This window comes from Nelusetta ayraudi, unplaced genomic scaffold, assembly GCF_046127955.1.
Source record: "Nelusetta ayraudi isolate G7.1 ecotype Tasmania unplaced genomic scaffold, CSIRO-AGI_Nayr_v1 ptg000068l, whole genome shotgun sequence".
NCBI classification, from domain to species: Eukaryota; Metazoa; Chordata; class Actinopteri; order Tetraodontiformes; family Monacanthidae; genus Nelusetta; species Nelusetta ayraudi.
Window position 1 is genome coordinate 319,594 of NW_027466118.1, and position 19,743 is coordinate 339,336.

At 44.0% G+C, this 19,743-nt stretch overlaps 2 protein-coding genes across 6 annotated transcripts; one reads left to right on the forward strand and one right to left on the reverse strand.

The window, feature by feature from the left end:
• Positions 1-743: 743 nt before the first annotated feature.
• Positions 744-12,478, reverse strand: LOC142898573 (cationic amino acid transporter 2). Of its 3 annotated transcripts, XM_076041559.1 has the most exons (14): positions 12,396-12,478; positions 10,264-10,503; positions 6,090-6,148; positions 5,046-5,414; positions 4,344-4,499; positions 4,070-4,232; positions 3,845-3,969; positions 3,339-3,561; positions 2,620-2,756; positions 2,424-2,526; positions 2,206-2,339; positions 1,770-1,936; positions 1,570-1,678; positions 744-1,477 (listed from the first exon to the last, which is right to left on the reverse strand). In XM_076041559.1, the coding sequence occupies exons 4-14, from the start codon at positions 5,407-5,409 to the stop codon at positions 1,341-1,343; spliced, it is 1,818 nt and encodes a 605-aa protein (XP_075897674.1). In that variant the 5' UTR covers positions 5,410-5,414; positions 6,090-6,148; positions 10,264-10,503; positions 12,396-12,478; the 3' UTR covers positions 744-1,340. The 3 variants fall into 3 exon arrangements, with proteins under 3 accessions (XP_075897674.1, XP_075897675.1, XP_075897673.1); XM_076041560.1 differs by lacking the exons at positions 10,264-10,503; positions 12,396-12,478 and having other exon boundaries at positions 6,090-7,373; XM_076041558.1 differs by lacking the exons at positions 6,090-6,148; positions 10,264-10,503; positions 12,396-12,478 and having other exon boundaries at positions 5,046-5,588.
• Positions 8,711-18,810, forward strand: anxa6 (annexin A6). 3 transcript variants are annotated; one of them, XM_076041554.1, is made up of 25 exons: positions 8,711-8,839; positions 9,867-9,922; positions 11,491-11,579; positions 11,661-11,751; positions 11,860-11,973; positions 12,077-12,167; positions 12,254-12,333; positions 12,448-12,504; positions 12,913-13,006; positions 13,375-13,470; positions 13,569-13,627; positions 13,800-13,922; positions 14,010-14,068; positions 14,412-14,490; positions 15,046-15,127; positions 15,216-15,310; positions 15,415-15,528; positions 15,995-16,085; positions 16,173-16,252; positions 16,467-16,520; positions 16,615-16,708; positions 16,794-16,889; positions 16,980-17,038; positions 17,226-17,363; positions 18,357-18,810. In XM_076041554.1, the coding sequence occupies exons 2-25, from the start codon at positions 9,920-9,922 to the stop codon at positions 18,414-18,416; spliced, it is 1,998 nt and encodes a 665-aa protein (XP_075897669.1). In that variant the 5' UTR covers positions 8,711-8,839; positions 9,867-9,919; the 3' UTR covers positions 18,417-18,810. The 3 variants fall into 3 exon arrangements, with proteins under 3 accessions (XP_075897669.1, XP_075897672.1, XP_075897670.1); XM_076041557.1 differs by having other exon boundaries at positions 17,226-17,348; XM_076041555.1 differs by having other exon boundaries at positions 11,491-11,570; positions 11,652-11,751.
• Positions 18,811-19,743: the final 933 nt, after the last annotated feature.

The following is a 19,743-nucleotide window of genomic DNA, read 5'->3' on the forward strand; positions in this document are numbered from 1 at the left end:
TAAACAGCTTGATGCTCAAATGCTGGGAGTGCGTTTGAGTAAAAAAAATGATAAACGGCTTTAGAATGTGAGTGTTTGCATCTGGAAAAATGATTCCAAATTATTTCTGTCATTGTTTTGTCCGTGTGAAAAGAATCAAAACAAATTTGCAACAAAGCGCAACAACAGAAAGATTTCAAATACAAAATCTACATACAAATGTTTGTCCATTTTAGGGCATTTTTAGTCTCTTTTCAATTTCTTTAAATGTCAACCTTCATGATTGTGTTAATTGTAAAAAAAAAAAAAAAAAAAAGAACCCTCCATATACACACAGACAACAGCATATTTACCCCTCAGTTTTCAGCCACCCTCCAAAACTGTAGTTGTTCAGTGTTCAGTGACTGGCTTAGAGTCTAGACACACAGATCACTGTCAGAAGATTTTTACATAACTATGGAAATTAATCTCCTGCAGTAGCACTAATAATTTTCTGTGCAATATTACCTTTTGTACTCAGAGGGGAAAAAATGTGTTTGATGAAATCCACCGCATGCTGCTCCGAGTGAGAACAAGGTAAATCTCTCTTTGTGGGTGATTTTGAACGTGGCCCAGATAAGCTGCTGTGAAAGGTCCTTTTGTGAGCGGTGAAGCTCTTTTGGCTCTTTATCCAAGATTACAAGTAGAATTGGGCTGGATATTTCTTCTCAGCGACATAATCATGATATATACTGAATGAAACGTACTGAAGACTGGTGTGGTTTAAAAAAAAGTTTCTTTTTAATTAAGGAATACACAATATATATATATATATATATAATTTAAAAAATACATTTGTATATTTACACTTTTGAAGTTTATAATCAATAACTAACTCTTCAACCCACTTCAAAAATAGGACAACAACAAGATATTCCCTATCTACATTGTACATTATGTTTTTTTACAGCTTATCTTAATATTTAAGACTTAACAATCATGTTATATATAATCATTGTTCAATTTATACAAGCGACATCACATGTAATAAAAAAAACTATGGTTAATATTTAACCCTACTAAAATGATTGTTATCAACATAAAATAATGGGAGCCCTTTTTTCTCATGTTCTATTTTAAAAACTGCAGATGCTTCTGCAAAAAGCAGCAGACACAGGTCCCAGAATACTCCAGGCATCATTCCATATTAGAAATGACTTTCTTTCTTCTATTTACTCCATTGATATGTAATAATGTGCAAAACGTGTCAATGGATTTCAGAAGCTATCCACTGACGTGCCTGCTCCCAACACTGCAGACACACTTGAGGCAGTTACTCACTGTAACATCTCAATCACAATCCCCCACCGCCTCATGTGAGCTCAGAATTTTTCTTCGCTGATGATGTGGGACTGTTTTTCAGTACTGGCAGTGTCGGTATTTTCGTTGACGTGGACGGTCTTGTGGCGCTTCCCTTGAACGCTGAAGTGCATGCCGTAACAGAAGTAAATGAGCAACCCTGCAAAACGATGAAAATGATTGTTATGGTATGGCAGTTGGACTCAGTGAAAGTCATTTGTTTTTCGAGAAAGACAAAAAAATAGCGCTGACCGATTGCCATCCAGACAGCGTATCTAATCCACGTGTCTCCGTCCAACTGGACCATTAGGTAGACGTTGATGAATGTACTTAAGATAGGCAAAAATGGAACCAGGGGCACCTGTGAAAAGAATCAAGAGAGAATCAGGGGATTATCTTGCCAGAACTTTGGCTTAAGAAAATCTGGGTGCGAATGTTTGAAATGGCCCTACCATGAAAGACGCCTTGGTCGGATTCTGTGGCTGTCTGAAGATGAGAAAAGTGCTGGCCAGCAGGATGACGCCGATGATGCAGGTGACCGCTATGATCCACGGTTCCTTTTCGTTCAGAGCCGTCAACCCTTTAGTCAAGATGACGCAGAGCCCGATCAAACACACAACTGGGGAAAAGGAAAGATGGAGTTAGAGATTGAGCCTCGCCAGCTTGCAGTGGATGTGAAATCTTGTACATCCATCTTGCTACGCTTCCAATGAAAAATGTTTTCAGGTGGTCTTTTGCACCAATTTGCAACCAATTTACAACCTTTTGTTGCCTTTTTCTGCTGTTTTTCATTCTGTCCAGCTTGATAGATTTCAAGTGTTGGACCAGCAATAAAATTGGAAAAAAGACATAAAAGTAAAGTGAACCATGGCTGTTTGCCTTACACACCATTTAGTACAGTCAAGATTGTGACGGTTCGAGAGGTGGTCGAATTGGGAGATGATGGCGGCTTTAGGGGGTTGAACTTGCTCTTTGTACCAACGGCTTTCATGTCTGATTCCTGGGTCGGTCCCTCTTGGTACCTTCATCACGCAAAAAGAACAACAGTCAAGCTTTTGAGTTAAAACTACGGCAGTGTTGAAGAAGAAACTGCTCATGTGTATCACCTCAGGATCAAGATGCATAAAGCCACGAGTGTGTAGGCAAACAGGGTGCCGATGGACATCAAATCCACCAGTGCGTCCAGGTCAAACAGCAAAGCCATGATGGCTGCAGGTGACAAACAGAAAACATGGCTTTAACTGAATTCCACAAGACGATTCATGCGCATTAGAACCTTGTGAATGGCTGCCACATCTGCACCTGCCACGACGCCGGATGCGATGGTGGCTATGGCAGGGCTGCCTTTCTTGGTGACTTTGCACAAGGGCTTGAAGAGCAGTCCATCTCTGGCCATGGCAAACAGCACGCGGGGCATAGGGAACATGGCACCCAGAAGGCTGCGAAGACGAAGACCAAGAGAGTTTGTTTGTTTGTTTGTCCTGCAAAACTCTTGATGAAACAATGTTTTTTGAGGGTTTTTTTCTCAATGAAATCAGTCCATGTTTCTTGACAGGACCCTGATGTTCTTCTTGATGACTCGCATCTAATGCTGAGAAAGCAGATTACTAATAATGATAATGTTTATCTATATTTTCTGATGTTCCACTTGATCTCATATCATTTACCAGCTGCGATGCCTTCGCTGACTCCATATTAGCGCTTATTATTAGCAAAAGAAGGAATTTAAGAAAGTTATTTTTTCCTCATAGGCTGCTAGCAATGTACAGAATGAGCTCCAGTAGGTTTGGTATTGCGGACATTGTGCCTTTGCCATAAAGAAGCCTACCTAATAAAGTAATTTGCAAATTCAGAATGATGATGCAGTAAATTTTATATATGTATGTATCTATATACAGTATACCCATTTCTATGCCCAATATTATGACTCCAAAGGTTCTTTAACTCCAAAGTTACATATTAAAATAGATTATTCAGTCTTCCTGTAACACTACACGATTACCTTTCTCGGAGTTTCATACCTTGTGGACAATGCGCACAGGGATCCCACAGCCACAACGTATCTGGCCGGATTCCAGCCGACATAGTCAAAGGCAATGGGCAGGGGGCTCTTCTCATTGAGCCGGAAGTAGGGCATCATCAGCGTGAGGGATGCGGACACAGCGAAGTACGCCAGGAAACAGATGAGCAACGAAGCAACAATACTGATGGGGACAGACTTCTGAGGATTTTTCACCTCCTCCCCTGTGGAGGCAATTAATTAGGTTTTTATGTTGCACATGTGGAGGAAGAAGACAACACGCAACAAAATGTATGAAATGAATAGAAATTGTCTTTTAATGGCGTTGAAAAATCTTTTTTTTAAATTAACATGTTTTCTTTTTTGTAATTTGCCATTAAATCCTATTTCCAATGTCTCCCCGAAATATTTAATACATTTCTGCTTTCTGTTAATACGCATGTATTTCATTTCATTTCATATGATGGAGTCCAAAAGTGAACCATCCTCTTGACAATGTCCTCCTACCTGTTGTAGCGATGCAGTCAAACCCAACAAAAGCATAGAAACATGTTGCGGCTCCTGCCAGCGTTCCACTGAAGCCGTACGGGAAAAAGCCGCCTGAACCGAACAGGCCAGTGTTGGTGATGTTGCTGGAGTGAAGCAGCAGTCACACAAAAAAAAGAAGAAGAAGATCAAACAACTGTGATCTTGTGAGGCAATGACAAGCTTTTCGTAATTCTTGGAACATACTTAGTTGAGGTGTGATTTAACAGTTCCTCGGTGGAGATTTGCCAGTTGGAGATGTCGCCCTTGATGAAGCCGGAGATCACCACGAAGACCAGCACCAGGATGTTGATGACAGTAAAGATCTTGTTTATCATGGTTGACTCTTTCACCCCGAATGCCAGCACCCCTTTTGAAAAGCGCAGAGTGCAGGGTTATCGCGATGATAATGACGATGACGGTGAGCGCGGTGTTGTTATTGTTATAACTCTGTGCAAACGAATCAGTGCTTCCACGTTACCTGAAAGTAGCAGGACCAACACGGTGGCAAAGATATCCGGGTACGGTGCCAGGCCCGTGAGGCCCATGGCAGCATTTTCTTGAAGATATGTTGAAATGTGGCCCCCGATGAGGTCATCAAATGTCCCACTCCACGCCAGCGCAACACTTGATGTCCCTTGAAGGAGATAATGTGAGATAATAGCAATGAACTTATCGCTCTTAGTCATAGGTTGCTGTGGTCATAAACAGTAAAACTAATATGTTTTTTTTTCTTCTTTTTTTCTGCACAGCGCTGCAACTTTTACGCCTGTAAGCTGTGTCACAGCAAATGTCGCTTGCTCATGTACATTTGAGGCTATTAAGACAAAAGTAATGAATAAAAATATATCATGCTGAAGTTTCGCAGGTTTGCGGCTGATGAAACTTGAATGACCGTGCTCAGCAGCAGGTTGAAAGGTCACAGGAAACCTCATATTAATGGTTGATCATTTATGCGACAACCATGTTGCAAAATGGGAAAGAATAGCCAAAGTTTTTGAGGAATCCATAATTTTAGCCACATAAAAATAGTTTTTGTCTAATCAAACATGTCTTTTTTTTATGGACTCTTATCTTTATAAATGTTTTAATATTTTTTTCAATCATCAATAATGTTGAAAATAATATGAATCTGTGATGAAAAGTATCATAATTGCTGTGAATCATATATTGTCATACTTGCCTATGATATAGGAGAGCAAGAGATTCCAGCCGGTGATAAAAGCCAGCAGCTCTCCGACGGTCACATAGCTGTAAAGGTATGCAGACCCCGTCTTGGGAACGCGGGACCCGAACTCGGCGTAGCACAGTCCGGCGAAGACGGATGCCACGGCGGCGATGAAGAAGGAGACGATGATGCTGGGCCCGGCGCTGTTTCTGGCCACCTCGCCGGACAGGACGTACACCCCGGCTCCCAGGGTGCTGCCCACGCCCAGGGCCACCAGGTCCATGGTGGTCAGGCATCGGTTGAAGGAGGACTTCTCCCCATCGGGATCCAGCGGCTTCCTTCGGGAGACGCTCACCAGGAAGGACTTCACCAGCGACATGCTCTCTGGACGCGGGACGGACAGATGTGTGACGGTGGGACAGGTGGAAGGGGCTGTTTGCCGTGAATGAGGAGGAGGAGGAGAATGAGTAGGAGGTGGAGGAGGGTGGACAGGAAGAGTGGCAGGAGTTGAGGAGGGAGGAGGGGTCAGCGAAGTTGTGAATAATTGTCAGGTCAGCCCCCCTGGAAGTGTAGTTTGTTGTGCAGCACTTTTCAGTCTATTTTTAGCCTGGTGTGGTCTTCAGCCACTGGCAAAATAAATTTGTTTTAAAAAAACACGAAGAAGCACCTGAGATGTCTGGTTACAGTTTTGCTGGAGTAGCCCTGCTTTAATACTAGTATAGCACTGCTGACCTTCCAGTGATACCTGGACGAAACAGTCTCATGAGTGCAAATATTTCTGATTGAAGTCAGCTTACCGAATAATTCTCTGCCTTGCATTTGCGCTTGGCAAGAGGATCATATCAGCCATTCCTCCAAATCATGTTATTTTTTCGATCTCTGACATTTCTTATCAATCTCCTGATATGACTGTACCTTGATGGTACCTTGAACTGTTCAGCGGCGGGCACGGCAACAAGGCTGCACTTTACTCAGCTCCAGATTTCTCTGATAATATTTGATATGATTTGCTGTCGCTGTGGTTGAGATAAAGGGGATGATTAGCTCCAGCGTTCTCACCTGGCTAGGCTGGTGTCATGTCAGAGGCGGCTCCCTGCCCTCAGCTGGATGCAGACACTCTGTGGTTTAAAGCACTGTCGAAACAAAAGAGACACAGCTGTCAAGGTGGTCATTTCAGACATAACAATGTCTTTATGGTGTTATAAGGCTCTAAGCCACTCACACATTCAGTGTTGCTTCCTTCTAAAAAGAACTCCTGAAACTTCAGTTTGACTTCATAACGCATAACCTTCAGAATATTCTCCGCTTTCCATGCTGCAAGCACAGCACGGTGACCTTGTGCAACAATGCTGGAGCTGTCCCGCTCCTTTCAGTAGCCGTGTCCGTCTCTGTACCTGGAAGTGCGAGGCTGACAGACTAATGGGCCCGCGGGCTGATATAACACAGGAGGACAAAGCTCTTTTCTTGGCTTATGCATGCAGCGGGCTGCTCCACGACTCTTTGCAAAAGTTCCCTTCGCCCTCTCATCGGGGGAATTTAAGCTTTCGTAATCCCCGTTGGCATCTAACTCAGCGGGGCAGGAGGAAAGCGCGAAGCCGGTCCATGTGTGGATGATCGGAGGACCTTCAGCCAAACCTGAAGCTCGGGGCTTCCTATCTGCAGAGTTGCTCTTTGCTAAGCAACCGTTATGATGCAGTTGGCGTGTCACTCTAAGATATGCTAAGGTTAATAACGGGTAATAAATGTGCATCCACCAAAAAACAACAACAACAACTTGTTGCAGCGTTATGGAATTACGTGTGCAACTTTTAAGATAACATTCCTGACTTAACTAGTCAGTTATCATAGGCACAAGTTGTATTGTCTGACTATAGTTTTGTCACAAGAATCCAATATAGAACAACATATTTCATCATAGTGAATGCACAAACAAGCAGAAATGTGTGAAAATTCTTTACCTGGTTGTTACTCCTGCCAATGAGCGCTGACTTGGCATGAAAATGGCCCAAGACAGAGAGGGAGTGAGAGAAAGTTTCGCTGCAGCTGAAGGAAACATGTTTTCAACTGCAATATATAGACGACTGGCCTGTGTGACCCTCCCACTCAATAGCATTACTAACAAAGTAGCCTTTCTCACTCTGGGCCATAATGTGGTCATTATTGGCGAGAAAGCACTGGGTGAACAGCAAATCCCTTTCAGAATGCCAAACTTGGCCTTGAACTCATTTCTTTATCTGGGTTTGTTTTCAAATTTCATGTCATTGTTTTCAGTTCGGGATTTTGCTTGACAGGACCATAATTTATGTATTGCATAAATTAAAGGCTAAAATATGAATAAGTCATCCCGTCATAAAAATATACATGGTTAAATAAGGGGGGGCGGGGGGGGGGGGGGGGTTATCGGGTATTTGTATATTGAGTGTGTTTAAATAATGCGTCTCCGTGTATATCTGTGTGCAGTGCATTTAACGTGCACAAGAGGTCAGTATAAAACAACTTCATTTCATTTCTGTTATCTCGCAACTCCCTGTTGATTTTACCTAAGGTCAATAAAGTTAGGTAGTTTCTGCTGATACCATAAAGCTAATTATTACATACATTATTGCTGGTGGCTTCCTGTCCTGAGTGAAACATACTGAGTTATAGCAAACCGTGGCAGAGGACTCTACCCGTTTTTTTTTACTATCAGTGAGCCCTCTCATGCAATGTGTGGTTATAATAATAATAATAATAATAATAATAATAATAATAATAATAATAATAATAACATAACAATAATAATAATAATAATAATAATAATAATAATAATAATAATAATAATAATAATAAAGTGAGATTTACATAATTTGTGCCAAAAAAAATACACGGCACAAACAATTTGTACTTCTATTTTGTACTTTCTACTGTCTTCAAAGCTGACTTGACCTCTGCCCTTTCCCTTTCCCTTCCCCTTTCCAGTCATGCTGGTGTCAATTCCATGCGCCTCTTACTGGAAGAGAATCCTGAGCACACAGAAATAGAGCAGACGAGGGCCGAGGCCCAGACTACACCCTGTTCCAAACCGGCCCCTTATCTTATTCCTGCCGCATTCATTCTGGGGGAACGGTAGAGAGTCAGGATGACCGCAGTCAGAGCGGCAGGAGACTCGAGACAGAAGCAGCATGGAGTGTACCTCCATCCTTCTGCTTTGTCCAAAGTAGTAAAAAGGACATAGCACGCAATAACATGTTGCCCCCAGTGTGTCTTTGACTGACTATTGTGATTTATTTACCAGTTAAATTGAACAAATTAGTGTTTTAACTTCACTTTGACAAACATTCTGCAGTTATTATGTCACGTTTATCGTTGAACCGGGGGTTTCAGTTGCCATGGTGACGTTTACATTCTTTCATGATCCGCCCACGCGGCTCCCCCAAACCTCCAGTCACGTGACAAAACTCCTCAAACACAGAGGAACACTTTTGTAGTTTGTCAAAGACCCAATTTCTCTTTCATTGCAGTGACCCACCATCGCCGCTACTCTCTCTCTCTCTCTCTCTCTCTCTCTCTCTCTCTCTCTCTCTCTCTCTCTCTCTCTCTCTTGAGCGCTCTTGTACGCGCACGCGCACACACTTTGGGGAGAATCTGCGCGAGCGAGCCGGAGAGCGCGAGCGCCGCAGCTCTTACGTAACGAGGGGAGGGGCGGGGGAGTGGGGAGACACGTCACGTAACGGGACCTGGACGTCGGGAATTGAAGAGGCGGCTGGCCGGCTGGGACGACTCAGGACAGGGTGGAACTGTCGTCAGCGGACACTCTCTGCTCAGAGAAGGTAAGGAGGCTCACGCTGCTTCACCAACACAAGTGGTATCAAGCTGGAAAACTTTTTATTTTATTTTATTATTATTATTATTATTTTAAATTTTCCTCTCTCCCCCTGTGGCGTCATTTTCCTTTCCAATGAAATCTTGCTGAACGACGTGGTGCAGACAAAGTTAGTCAGCTAGCAAATGCAGTACGTCTGTAAATGAATCATGGTGGAACTAATGTGGGCTACTTTCAAAATAATAAATACATAGGCGTTGCTCTCTCTTTCCCTTTCTATATAATTAAAGGTGTTAAGGAAACACGCCTGGCTGGAAACCTTGTGATTTCATTGTACAGTCATTGGCTCAGAGCTGGGTGTGGCTCAGGACCCCCAGACAATTGCATTTATTCTGATGTTACTGAACATGCTACTTTAAGACACTCTGCTCACCACTTCATCCCCTCAACATTTCATTCATTCTCTTAATGTACCTCCCCTCCCCCCTCCCCCGTGTGTCTGTTAAGAAATCTCATTGTAAGTTGGACTCTTGATTCTAGTTTATCACTTGAAGAGTTCAACATTTGCCCTCCGCACGCTCCACCCCCACCTTAACCCAATACCACTGAGGGGTTGACGTTATTTTTAGATTACATTCAGCCAGTATTAGCATTCGCAGTCTGTCCGCAGCAGTCCGAGCCATGGGGACGATTTGTGGACTGCGAGCTGTAAAGGCGCCATGCGGCAGCTTTATGGAAAATGTGATTTAAAACTCCCCTCTGCTGTGCATACCATTTTAGGTAAATGAATGGGAGCGTGAGCCTTGTAGGAAAGTACTGCCAGCTCTGCGTCTCCTCCCGCAGCTCCTCTCTGCTCCCCCTTCACTCTAGGTTATAGCACTGCACCAAAGTGTGCTGACCGCCTCGTCAGGTTTACTCAGCAAAATGTGCCATCGTCATCGCGCCTGCTGTGCACGCCAGATGGGAACAAGGGTGACGGTGTCTGGAAATGCAGATGATCCTGAATCAGCATCTCTGTCTTTCTCTTCTTCCAGAACTGAAGCTATTGATTGCTGCACGTTGTTGACGCAGAAGACCAGAAATAGACATGGTAAGAAAATGGCACTGCGTTTTCATTGCAGGGATGGTTTTGTGTGTCACAGAATGAGGTGTGTTCACCCTGAGGTCAAATCATCCAACATCCAGCAGCATAAAGGCTGCAGTGTAGGGTGACATCGCTCAATAGACACACCTGATAGCTTCTTTCTTTGAGAGGAATACTTAGAATTACTAACTATGTGTGTTTGATATCTAACCTCTGTGCCAAATGTGGCCTCCAACATCCATTTGCTCTTATTCATACAGATAAAAATGGAAAACGAAACAGAAACAGCCGCCATGTTCCTGCGCAGGGCTCATCACTGGAAATGTGATTAGCCCTGTTGCGAGTACCTTGTGTTTGTGGCGCTGTTGCTATGTGGCTGAAGCACTCCAGCTGTCGTGAAGAGTGATAGTCACTTTTGTGTAAGGCAGACAATGTGGGCATGTGTGGAGGTCCGTCAGCTGGGGGGAGGACACAGCTTGGCTGCCTGCCTCTCTGCAGCGGAAATCTCCCGAGACGTCCGCAGCTGAGCTTTCAACACGCACGCTGAGGCCGTCTTATTGCCACCAATCATTAAGTTTTGAGCACATCTGAAAGACAGAGAAACAAAATTTATTGCCATTTTCACACCTTTATTTTTCACAGCAGACAAATGCACCAACAACTCTACGTAATACAGCACAGTTAGCACTGTTTTCAGCCTCATAGATTAATGTTGTCTGCAGAAACTGATGTTTAGTTGGACCTTCCACACAGCTGGAAGGGTAAAATTACAAAGCGACCAAGGGTTGATGAGGAGGGGTGATGCCCTTTGTGATGTCACAAAGGGGCATTGCATAACTGCACACTACATATGATTACAATATCACATTCTGGAGCACATAAATTGAACGATGCATTGAGGATTGCGTCGACATAGTGAATTTTGCCTGTAATTAAACCATTTTTCTTTGCGTCTTTGGTGGCGGCAAAACGTCACAGCGTGTTTGTAACATGACACCTTGCCTTTCGCACCAACCTCCAGCCTTCCTGCCATATATATGAAGCAGAGTTTCTCTGAGAGCAAGACAGGTGCAAACAGTCAGCTGTTCTCCGACTAGCCAGGCGTCACAGACCACCTCCCACTGACCAAAAGGGGGAGTGACGCCTGCCAATATTAGGCCATGAAAAAGTGTATTTTCAGGCCAACTTTCACAGCAAAGGCTCACCTCCATACTCATTCTCATATGTAACTTTCCACAGTGTAGTGAGGCATCTACAAAGCCTTGAGCACATGGGGAAACGGCACAACTAGACCCTGTGTTCTTTGTTAGCATGTAAAAATGAGTCATCAAGTGTGATTGACTTTTTGTCCTGAGCGTCCACTGGTTTTTAAAGTGGTGGCGGCTCTTGCGTCGCAGGCTGCCACTTGCTGAGACTATTGGACGTCCCTGATATGTGGACTTTAGACGCTTGGCTATCTAAACAACTGCACAGTGCGGATACGTCAACATCAGAATATCCCAGGCATAGCTGAATTCCAGTTCCAGATAAACTGTTTTCAAGGTCAAAGTTTGATTAAACAACCTTATTTCTAGGTGTTCCGAGGCACAGTGACGGATGCTCCTGACTTCAATCCCAGCGCTGATGCAGAGGCCCTCTACAATGCCATGAAAGGCTTTGGCAAGTGTCTCATCTGACATAAGTTCCTGTGAGTCAGCGAGTCAGCTGAAACTCATCCGTTTCATTCTCTGTGTACCTCAGGTAGCGACAAAGATGCCATATTGGACCTGGTCACCGCAAGAAGCAACGCACAGAGACAGGAAGTGATCTCTGCATACAAGAACTGCTTTGGCAAGGTAAGACCATCTATTTTCCCCATATTTTCTCGCCATTTGGTTCCATTCGATCTTTGACAACACATTCAGTCTGTTGACTTCACACTGCATTGTACTGTCATGTAACAGGACCTAATTGAGGATCTGAAGTATGAGCTGACCGGTAAATTTGAGAGGCTCATCGTCAGCTTGATGAGAACCCCAGCCTACCACGATGCCAAAGAAATCCACGACGCCCTCAAGGTCAGACATTCATTGCGTACTGTACAGCCAGCCTAAACTGCATTCTATCTACTGTTATAATCTCTTCCCGTAGTGACAAATTGACGCTGTTGTTTCTGTCCAGGGAGCTGGAACCGATGAGAAATGCCTTATTGAAGTCTTGGCTTCCAGAAACAACAGGCAGATGCATGAGCTGGTGGCAGCATACAAAGATGGTAGGATCAGTACTTCAGAGAAGATGCAGTCTGTTTGTGTGTCATATTTAGTATCACTCAGTTTATCTCTGTGCATGTGTTTCCAGCCTATGGCACAGACATAGAGGAGGATATCATCGGCGACACCTCAGGACACTTTAAGAAGATGCTGGTTGTTTTGCTTCAGGTAAATTCACAGGATTATTCTAATTAATCAGTAACACTTCAAACTGATGTGGCCTGTTGTACCTTTGAAATAGTCGCTGAACAGTACCATGTTTCTTTGGTTTGATGCTTCCAGGGGACCAGAGATGAGTCAGGAGTGGTGAATGCAGACCTGGTGGAGCAGGATGCACAAGTGAGACTGTGAATATTTCATTAGTTAGAGTGCAGCATTCTGAAGCTATATATATTTATTTAACCTTAGATGCCATCCAAAAACATTTAAAGAACATACTGAGGATTGAACCACGATAGCGATGAATTTTGAATTTTCCTCATAAATACTAAGTGGATGACAACTTATTAGCTGTGTTTATTAGTGGCCTGTATTTTGAGTCGTTGGGCTAAATTCATCAGCAGTGCAAACATTCTTGTCAAAAAACATGGTTTGAGGCATATGAAACATATTAACATGCTTCAAGTCTTTTTGAAATCAAATCTCTAGCTAGAAATAGCTTGTCGGAGCAAATTTCTCAAATATTTAAAGTTTTTAAACATAAAAAAACCAAACCGCTGCAATTATTGACTGTCATGTATCTGCTAGGATCTGTACGCAGCTGGTGAGGAGCAGTGGGGGACGGATGAGGCAAAGTTCATCATGATCCTGGGAAACCGCAGTGTGACCCACCTCCACATGGGTGAGAGGAACTCTTATCACAGCAGTGAGGAATCCAGGCACTACCAGACACTAGACCTCAAGTAATTGTGTCGTTATTGAAAAGATGTCAGCTGTGAATCATTCTTTAATTGTTTTCAAGAAGATTTGACTGATCTCTAGACCCATGACATTCTATGAAAGCAAAAATGGTCAGAATATGTACATCACATGAGGTAATTACTGTACATAATGCAGGGTGTGGACTGGAGAATGATTTAGGGTGAAGATATACCTGATATTTGATTTAAAGTATGCATACTGGGTGTAGTTCTGGTCCAAAGCTGTTTGTGCCAAGCCTTTGCAGTCGTCTCAACCATATTTTTAAACGTTGCCTCCTCTCCCTTTTAGTCTTTGATGCCTACGAAAAGATAGCAGAGCTGACCATTGAGGACAGCATTAAGAATGAGCTGTCCGGGGACTTTGAGAGGTTAATGCTGGCTGTCGGTGAGAGATTGTGCCACCCACTGGATCACACGGAACAACTGCAAGTTGTTTATTCAACAAATTGTTCTTTCTCTTTTTTTTTTTGCTTTCCCACACAGTCCAGTGCATCAGGAGCGTTCCCATGTTCTTTGCCAAGCGCCTTTACAAGTCAATGAAGGTAAACGCAGGGCACAGTGCTACGCAGTATGAGAGTCACTCAGTCTGCTTTCGTACAAAGACATAGATGAAACTTTTTTTTCACTCAGTGACAGGTTTTAACAGCTCGAAAATAATCAGAGCTGCTCACAGTTGCACCTCTGTTTTCTGATTCTTCCCTGAATCAATTCCAGGGACTCGGTACCGCTGACAACACCCTGATCCGGATCATGATTTGCCGCTCTGAGATCGACATGCTGGACATCCGAGAGTGTTTCCGTCTCAGATATGAGAAGTCGCTTTATAACATGATCAAGGTCAGTCGAGCAAAAAGACGTCAACCAGGATCAACAATCACGTGGCCTTGCACTTTTGTATTCATCACTGTCTAATGACCCTGTCAGGACGACACGTCGGGTGATTACAAGAGGACTCTGCTCAACCTTTGCGGAGGAGACGACGAGTAAGTGGCTGAACAACATGACAACCAGCAGAGGGCGACAGAGTGCCATATTGTTTAGAAGTTATTCATTCATTCATTCATCTTCTATACCCGCTTATTCCTATTCAGGGTCACGGGGGTCTGCTGGAGCCTATCCCAGCTGTCTTAGGGCGAAGGCAGGGTGACACCCTGGACAAGTCGCCAGTTAGAAGTTATTGTTTCCAGATTTAAAAAAAAAAAAAAAAGGAAATGCAGAAGCATGTGCTGAATAAACACATACTTAAAATGTGTTCCTGCTCTGTCCTGTCTGAGGTTTTGGATTTGCTGAGCACAAACTCTCTTGTTTCAACCCAATCACTTGCAGCTTAGCCGGAGAGTTCTTCCCTGAAGCAGCTCAGATAGCCTACAAGATGTGGGAATTAAGTGCCATGACCAGAGTCCAGGTTTGGGCCCCAGCTGCTCCCACATTAGACGTGTCTCGCATGTTTGGCTCGGTAGTGGCATGCATTTCAATTGGCCCGCTGGCACCTGCAATATCCCGTTGCTGTATCCGCCGCGGTCACGCACAGTGGAAACTTTGTGCGACCGTAGATTTGATCAGAATGCTGTTTGGCTAAACACAAACAGTTGTGATTCTCATAAGCCCTGTTTGCCCTGCTTTGTCCAAGGAGTAAATGTCAGAAGGATCTCAGCCTTTTTGCTCAACAATAGCTCGTCCCACTCTGACTGTGGAGCTATTTTTCTCACTGCCCACCATCATTGTGATTGCTAACGTTACGGCCAGTAACCTCAAGTGGCCGCACTCCCACTCAGTTTGTTATCACCCTCTTAGATCTGCTAAATTCTTGACCAAAAAAAAAGACAATAGCAACTAACACACTCTTCCCTTTTGCATGTTTTTCAACACAGCTTTCAGCTTAAACCACTTGTGTTCATTCTGTATGGATTTCATCAAGCGCATTTGTGTGTGGACTGACTGCCTTGCCATTCTGTCTCAGCTACGGCCAACATTGCGCCCCGCCGCAAGCTTTGACCCGGCTGCTGATGCTCAAGCCCTGAGGAAAGCAATGAAAGGATTCGGTACGCAACCTTGAAAGCCGAAGCATGTTTTTTTTTTGATGACGCTAAATCTTCAAGAGATAACATCACATTTTGTTACTGTCTTCAGGAACGGACGAAGACGCAATCATTGACATTGTCGCGCAGAGGAGCAATGCTCAGAGGCAGGAGATTAGACAGACCTTCAAATCCCTCCTGGGAAGGGTGAGAGGAATTCATCAAATTCTCACGGCTCAATCAGCATCTCTCTCTCTCTCAGGGCATTGTTGTTGTTTGAGTAACGCAACACGGGAATTTATTGCCCGCAGGACCTGATGAAGGACCTGAAGTCCGAACTGTCAAAGAACCTAGAGAGGCTAATCATTGGACTGATGTTGACGCCTGCAGAGTTTGATGCCAAAATGATGAGAAAGGCCATAGAGGTACTCCACCATTCAACCACTGTGTACAGTATGTGCAATCAACACACCTGTTAATATTGCCGATGATATCTGAGTTGAAAGGAAATGTTTTTAATTCTGAGAAATTATGTAGCATAATCATATATAATGTAGCATTATAATGATAATTATAATGATTGATATGATTTTTATGTACCCGGGAATTTATGATTAACTTATAGTTTTGTATGCTCTGATTTTAGTTTTTTTTAACTGCCCTGTAAAGTGTCTTTGAGGTCTCTGAAAAGCGCTATACAAATAAAATGTATTATTTAGTATTATTATTATTATTAAAATTATGTAGTGTTATGTTGCTACGCGCAGTGGATCATGCAACAGCAAAACTCAACTCAACTCAATCTGTCAGTGAACAGCAGTTTCACTGTCTGTTTGAACCAATACGGCAGCATCTGTTTGTTTCCGTTTTTGTGTGCCTTTGTGCAAACAGGGTGCGGGGACCGACGAGCATGCCCTCATTGAGATCCTCGTGACCAGAAGCAACGCAGAAATACAAGCCATGAACGCGGCGTATCAAGCCGGTGAGCCCCCAAAACCGAACCCGCGCCTCATTCACTGAATCTAAAATCGACTGCATTACGGCGTAACCATGTACTCACGCTTCGCAGCCTACAAGCAGTCTTTGGAGGAAGCCATTCAGTCTGACACATCTGGCCACTTCTGTCGCATCCTTGTTTCTCTGGTGCAGGTAAGCCTTAGGCTTGAGAATGTGGCTCGTAGGAGCTCCCACACCCACATGCTGTGTGGTGGAGAGTAGAAATGTTTCAATTCAGGGGGGGGTTTTTTCATTTTGCAAAATAAACACCAGCTCCGGGTGCATGATATATTTGTGTGTGTATAAAAACCAACCTACTGCATTATGTGTGCAAGAAACTGGTTTTTACTCTGTTGACTCGTTTCAGGGTGAAAGAGAGGATGGCCCTGCAGATGTGGAAAGAGCCAATGCAGATGCTCAGGTAACTCATTTGAATGCCCGGTGTGACCTGCTCCAAGTGGTGTGTGTTAAAACAAGAGAGGACTTAACTGTTTGTCTATGCTAATTGCAATTAGGAACTGGCAGATGCTTGCAATGCCGAGTCTGATGACATGGAGATGAAGTTCATGAGTATTCTGTGCACCAGAAGCTTCCCTCATCTTAGGAGAGGTGAAAGTCCAGATGGATGTGATGAACAAAGACCACAGTCTCCCACTGGCCAGGCCTAATCACACTGCTTATTTATCATTCACAGTGTTCCAGGAGTTTGTTCGATTCTCCAACAAGGACATTGAACAGATCATCAAGAAAGAGATGTCAGGAGATGTGAAAAATGCCTTTTTTGCAATCGGTAAACACCATTACTGACTCTTAGCCCGAATGCACTTCACTTCAGTGGGGCGTCACTGTTGACATTGTTCTTGACCTCTTTGACTTGCAGTTCGCAGTGTGAAGAACCAACCGTCATACCTTGCAGACCGGTTGTACAAAGCCATGAAGGTACTTTGGCATGCTTTTCATGCGATACACTTAAGTTTAAGTTCGGCCTGCATCCATTGTTTCTAAAGCCCAGATTCTACAAAAAGCAGGTGTGACCTGCAGTCATATATTCATACTTGGAATATGCTTAGTTTTGGTGTGTGTTTTAATGTTGGCCACCGTTCATCAAAAATAATCTCATCCTCAGGGCCTTGGCACGGACGACAGAGCGCTGATCCGCATCATGGTCTCCAGAAGCGAAGTCGACCTTTTCAACATTCGTAAAGAGTTTAAAGAAACACACGATGCCTCTCTTCATGAATTCATCCAGGTAGAAACCATGATCGTAAGTCCCAGTCTTTGTCTAACACTTCTGGCTGCCGTGTTGTGTTCTCATCTCAACTCTGTGTGTCACTCGGGGACTTTTTCTTTTTTAATCTCATGGCCTTTGTCTGCGTGTTTGTGTGTTGCACATCCTTCTTCTGTTGCTGTGGTGAAGGGGTATAGCTTCCTGTGGTGGTCTATGGGTCTGTGGCCTCTGCACAGCTGTTCAGGAATTCCCCCGTTTCAACTTCCTCTCCCCGTCGGCAGCGTGATTGGCTGATAGTTGCAGGGACAGGAAGTCTCCCCGTAGCAAAATCACCCTGACACCAATACAGACAAGCAAGCAGGGTGCACTGCATTGGCTTTTTCAAAGAGTAAAAACAGATTGTGCAACAGCTATGTTGATTTGGAAGTGCATATTTTGCAAAATAAACACCTTTTTTTGATCTTGTATGCTGGTTGCAAAAGGAAATATTTATATTTAATGATCTCCTTTATGCTCCTATTTCTTTTGTAAGGTGACCTATGGTGACCTGAAAGGCGCCACTTAATAAAATGTATTATTATTACTATTATATTCAAAACTGGCCAAACTTAAAACTTATACTCAACGATTATCTCTGATTTTGTGCCAAATGTACATGAAAAGGCACTCAAGTTCGAGGACATAGTCTGCAAATTGTGTCACCATGAGACTTGTGCATGCAAGCTTTTCACCCACTCTGTGCTATACTAACCTATCCAGCTGCTGTGTGTATTTTTTTTGCACAGGTTTGAGAGTGTTGCTTATCTGATCCCGTGAAAGAAAACTTAAAAGGTTTGATGCAAAAAAGCAAAAGTATATTGCACCATGTCGTTGTGGCGTGTAGATTTCTGCTGTCGTGTCACAATGTTAGTTTTTGATGAAGGTAAAGCCAAAACTCTCCAGGTTCAGCTGACCCAGGGTCGGCAGGCATTGAGGCTGGTTTTCTGGCATTCTCAGCCGCTCCTCTGTGTGCTTTCCATCCCTGTGCAGGGCGACACATCGGGAGACTACCGTAAAACCCTGCTGGTGCTCTGCGGAGGGGAAGATTAACCTTGTCACGTCGCTGCAGCTCCTCTTACAGACATCAGTCAGAAACCACGAGACAACCGCTCACACACTGAAACTGCGAGACCTTACATCAGTATCTGTTGTCACTGCTGTCTGTCCCAAACCAAACCAAGCCAAGTGCTCTCTCACTCCCACCCGAAGGCCTTTCAAGACACACTTTGTCTGCTTTCATGTCTGTTTTGTTTCATTTGATTTTCTTTTTTTTTTACGATAAGTGTTACCTGAAGATGTTCAGATGAATGTGGAACGGCGCTTGGTATGTCACCGCCGATGAGCAATGAGCAGGTGTAAAACTGCGTTCACATTGCAGGCCATTCAGTGTTCACTGTGATTTTCAGTTGTCCTCTGTACCTGAATAAAACGGTCAAAGAACAAATGCCTGTATGAATCCCAAGTTTTCACAATCTCTTTGATGACATCTGCAGCCAGATTAGTTGTCACTCACGCAGCCATTCAACCCATTTAAATAGACAAGGCCCATTTGCTCTCTCACCCTGCTCCTCTTCAAATATTAACACCCCCACTTGAGAGAACATCACGACTCGCTCCGTCTAAGCAATCGTCGCTGACGCCAAACAATCAACACGTCTCCTCGCGCTTCGAGCTCACGTCGCCGTTGCACTTGTTTGCTTGTCAGGTGCCGGCGAATGACGGACGGCCAGCTGCCTCTGCGCTCGCCGGCGACGTGTCTCACTTCATTGGCTACATTGCGCGAGCAGCTGTTGTCAGGGCCATCTTTGAGTTAAAAGAGGAAAGAAGAAAAGAGACGTATATGTGGCTAGGAAATCCCCTGCTGTACGCCCGAATCCCGGGCACACAAAATAAAAGTCTGAGCAGTCGGTCACGCTCTGGTTTCTGATGGCACGCGCAGCTGAGGGTAGCTCCATTTGATGATAATTATGGTAGATGGAGGGCTTGTTTCAAGAGTGTTTTAAATGTGCAGCCTTTGTTGCAGCAGCACTGACAGCAGTGTGGGGCGGGGGGTGAGTTTGTGCTGCGATGTTCAGAAAGTATTGTGCAGCAGACACTTGTCAAAGTTCACAGCTGCATAGTTTATGGTTGTTACCCAAGTTTTATTTTGTTCTTTTTTTAACTGTGGGCCTGCAGGACACTGCACAGCACTGGCATTGTCACAAAAACAACACACGCATTGTGCGCTATGTGCTACAATAACAGCATAGGAGTCATGCACTGTGGCCTGAAGGTTTACCGTCCTGAATGTGTGTGCCATGGATGCTTCAATACATTCAGTGTCAGGAGTTCAAGTCGATGCATTCAGCGTTCCCTTTCACGCGCCGTCCCTCTTGGA

Bases quoted from the DNA above. Each gene is read 5' to 3' on its own strand.
- anxa6 (XM_076041554.1), top strand. The intron at 11,974-12,076 runs GTCAGACATTCA...GTTTCTGTCCAG, and splicing joins AAATCCACGACGCCCTCAAG to GGAGCTGGAACCGATGAGAA. The intron at 14,069-14,411 runs GTAAGTGGCTGA...AATCACTTGCAG, and splicing joins CTTTGCGGAGGAGACGACGA to CTTAGCCGGAGAGTTCTTCC.
- LOC142898573 (XM_076041559.1), bottom strand. From the start codon at position 5,409: ATGTCGCTGGTGAAGTCCTTCCTGGTGAGCGTCTCCCGAAGGAAGCCG. The intron at 3,970-4,069 runs GTATGTTCCAAG...GCTTCACTCCAG, and splicing joins TTAAATCACACCTCAACTAA to CAACATCACCAACACTGGCC. The intron at 1,478-1,569 runs GTCAGCGCTATT...ATCGTTTTGCAG, and splicing joins CGCTGTCTGGATGGCAATCG to GGTTGCTCATTTACTTCTGT.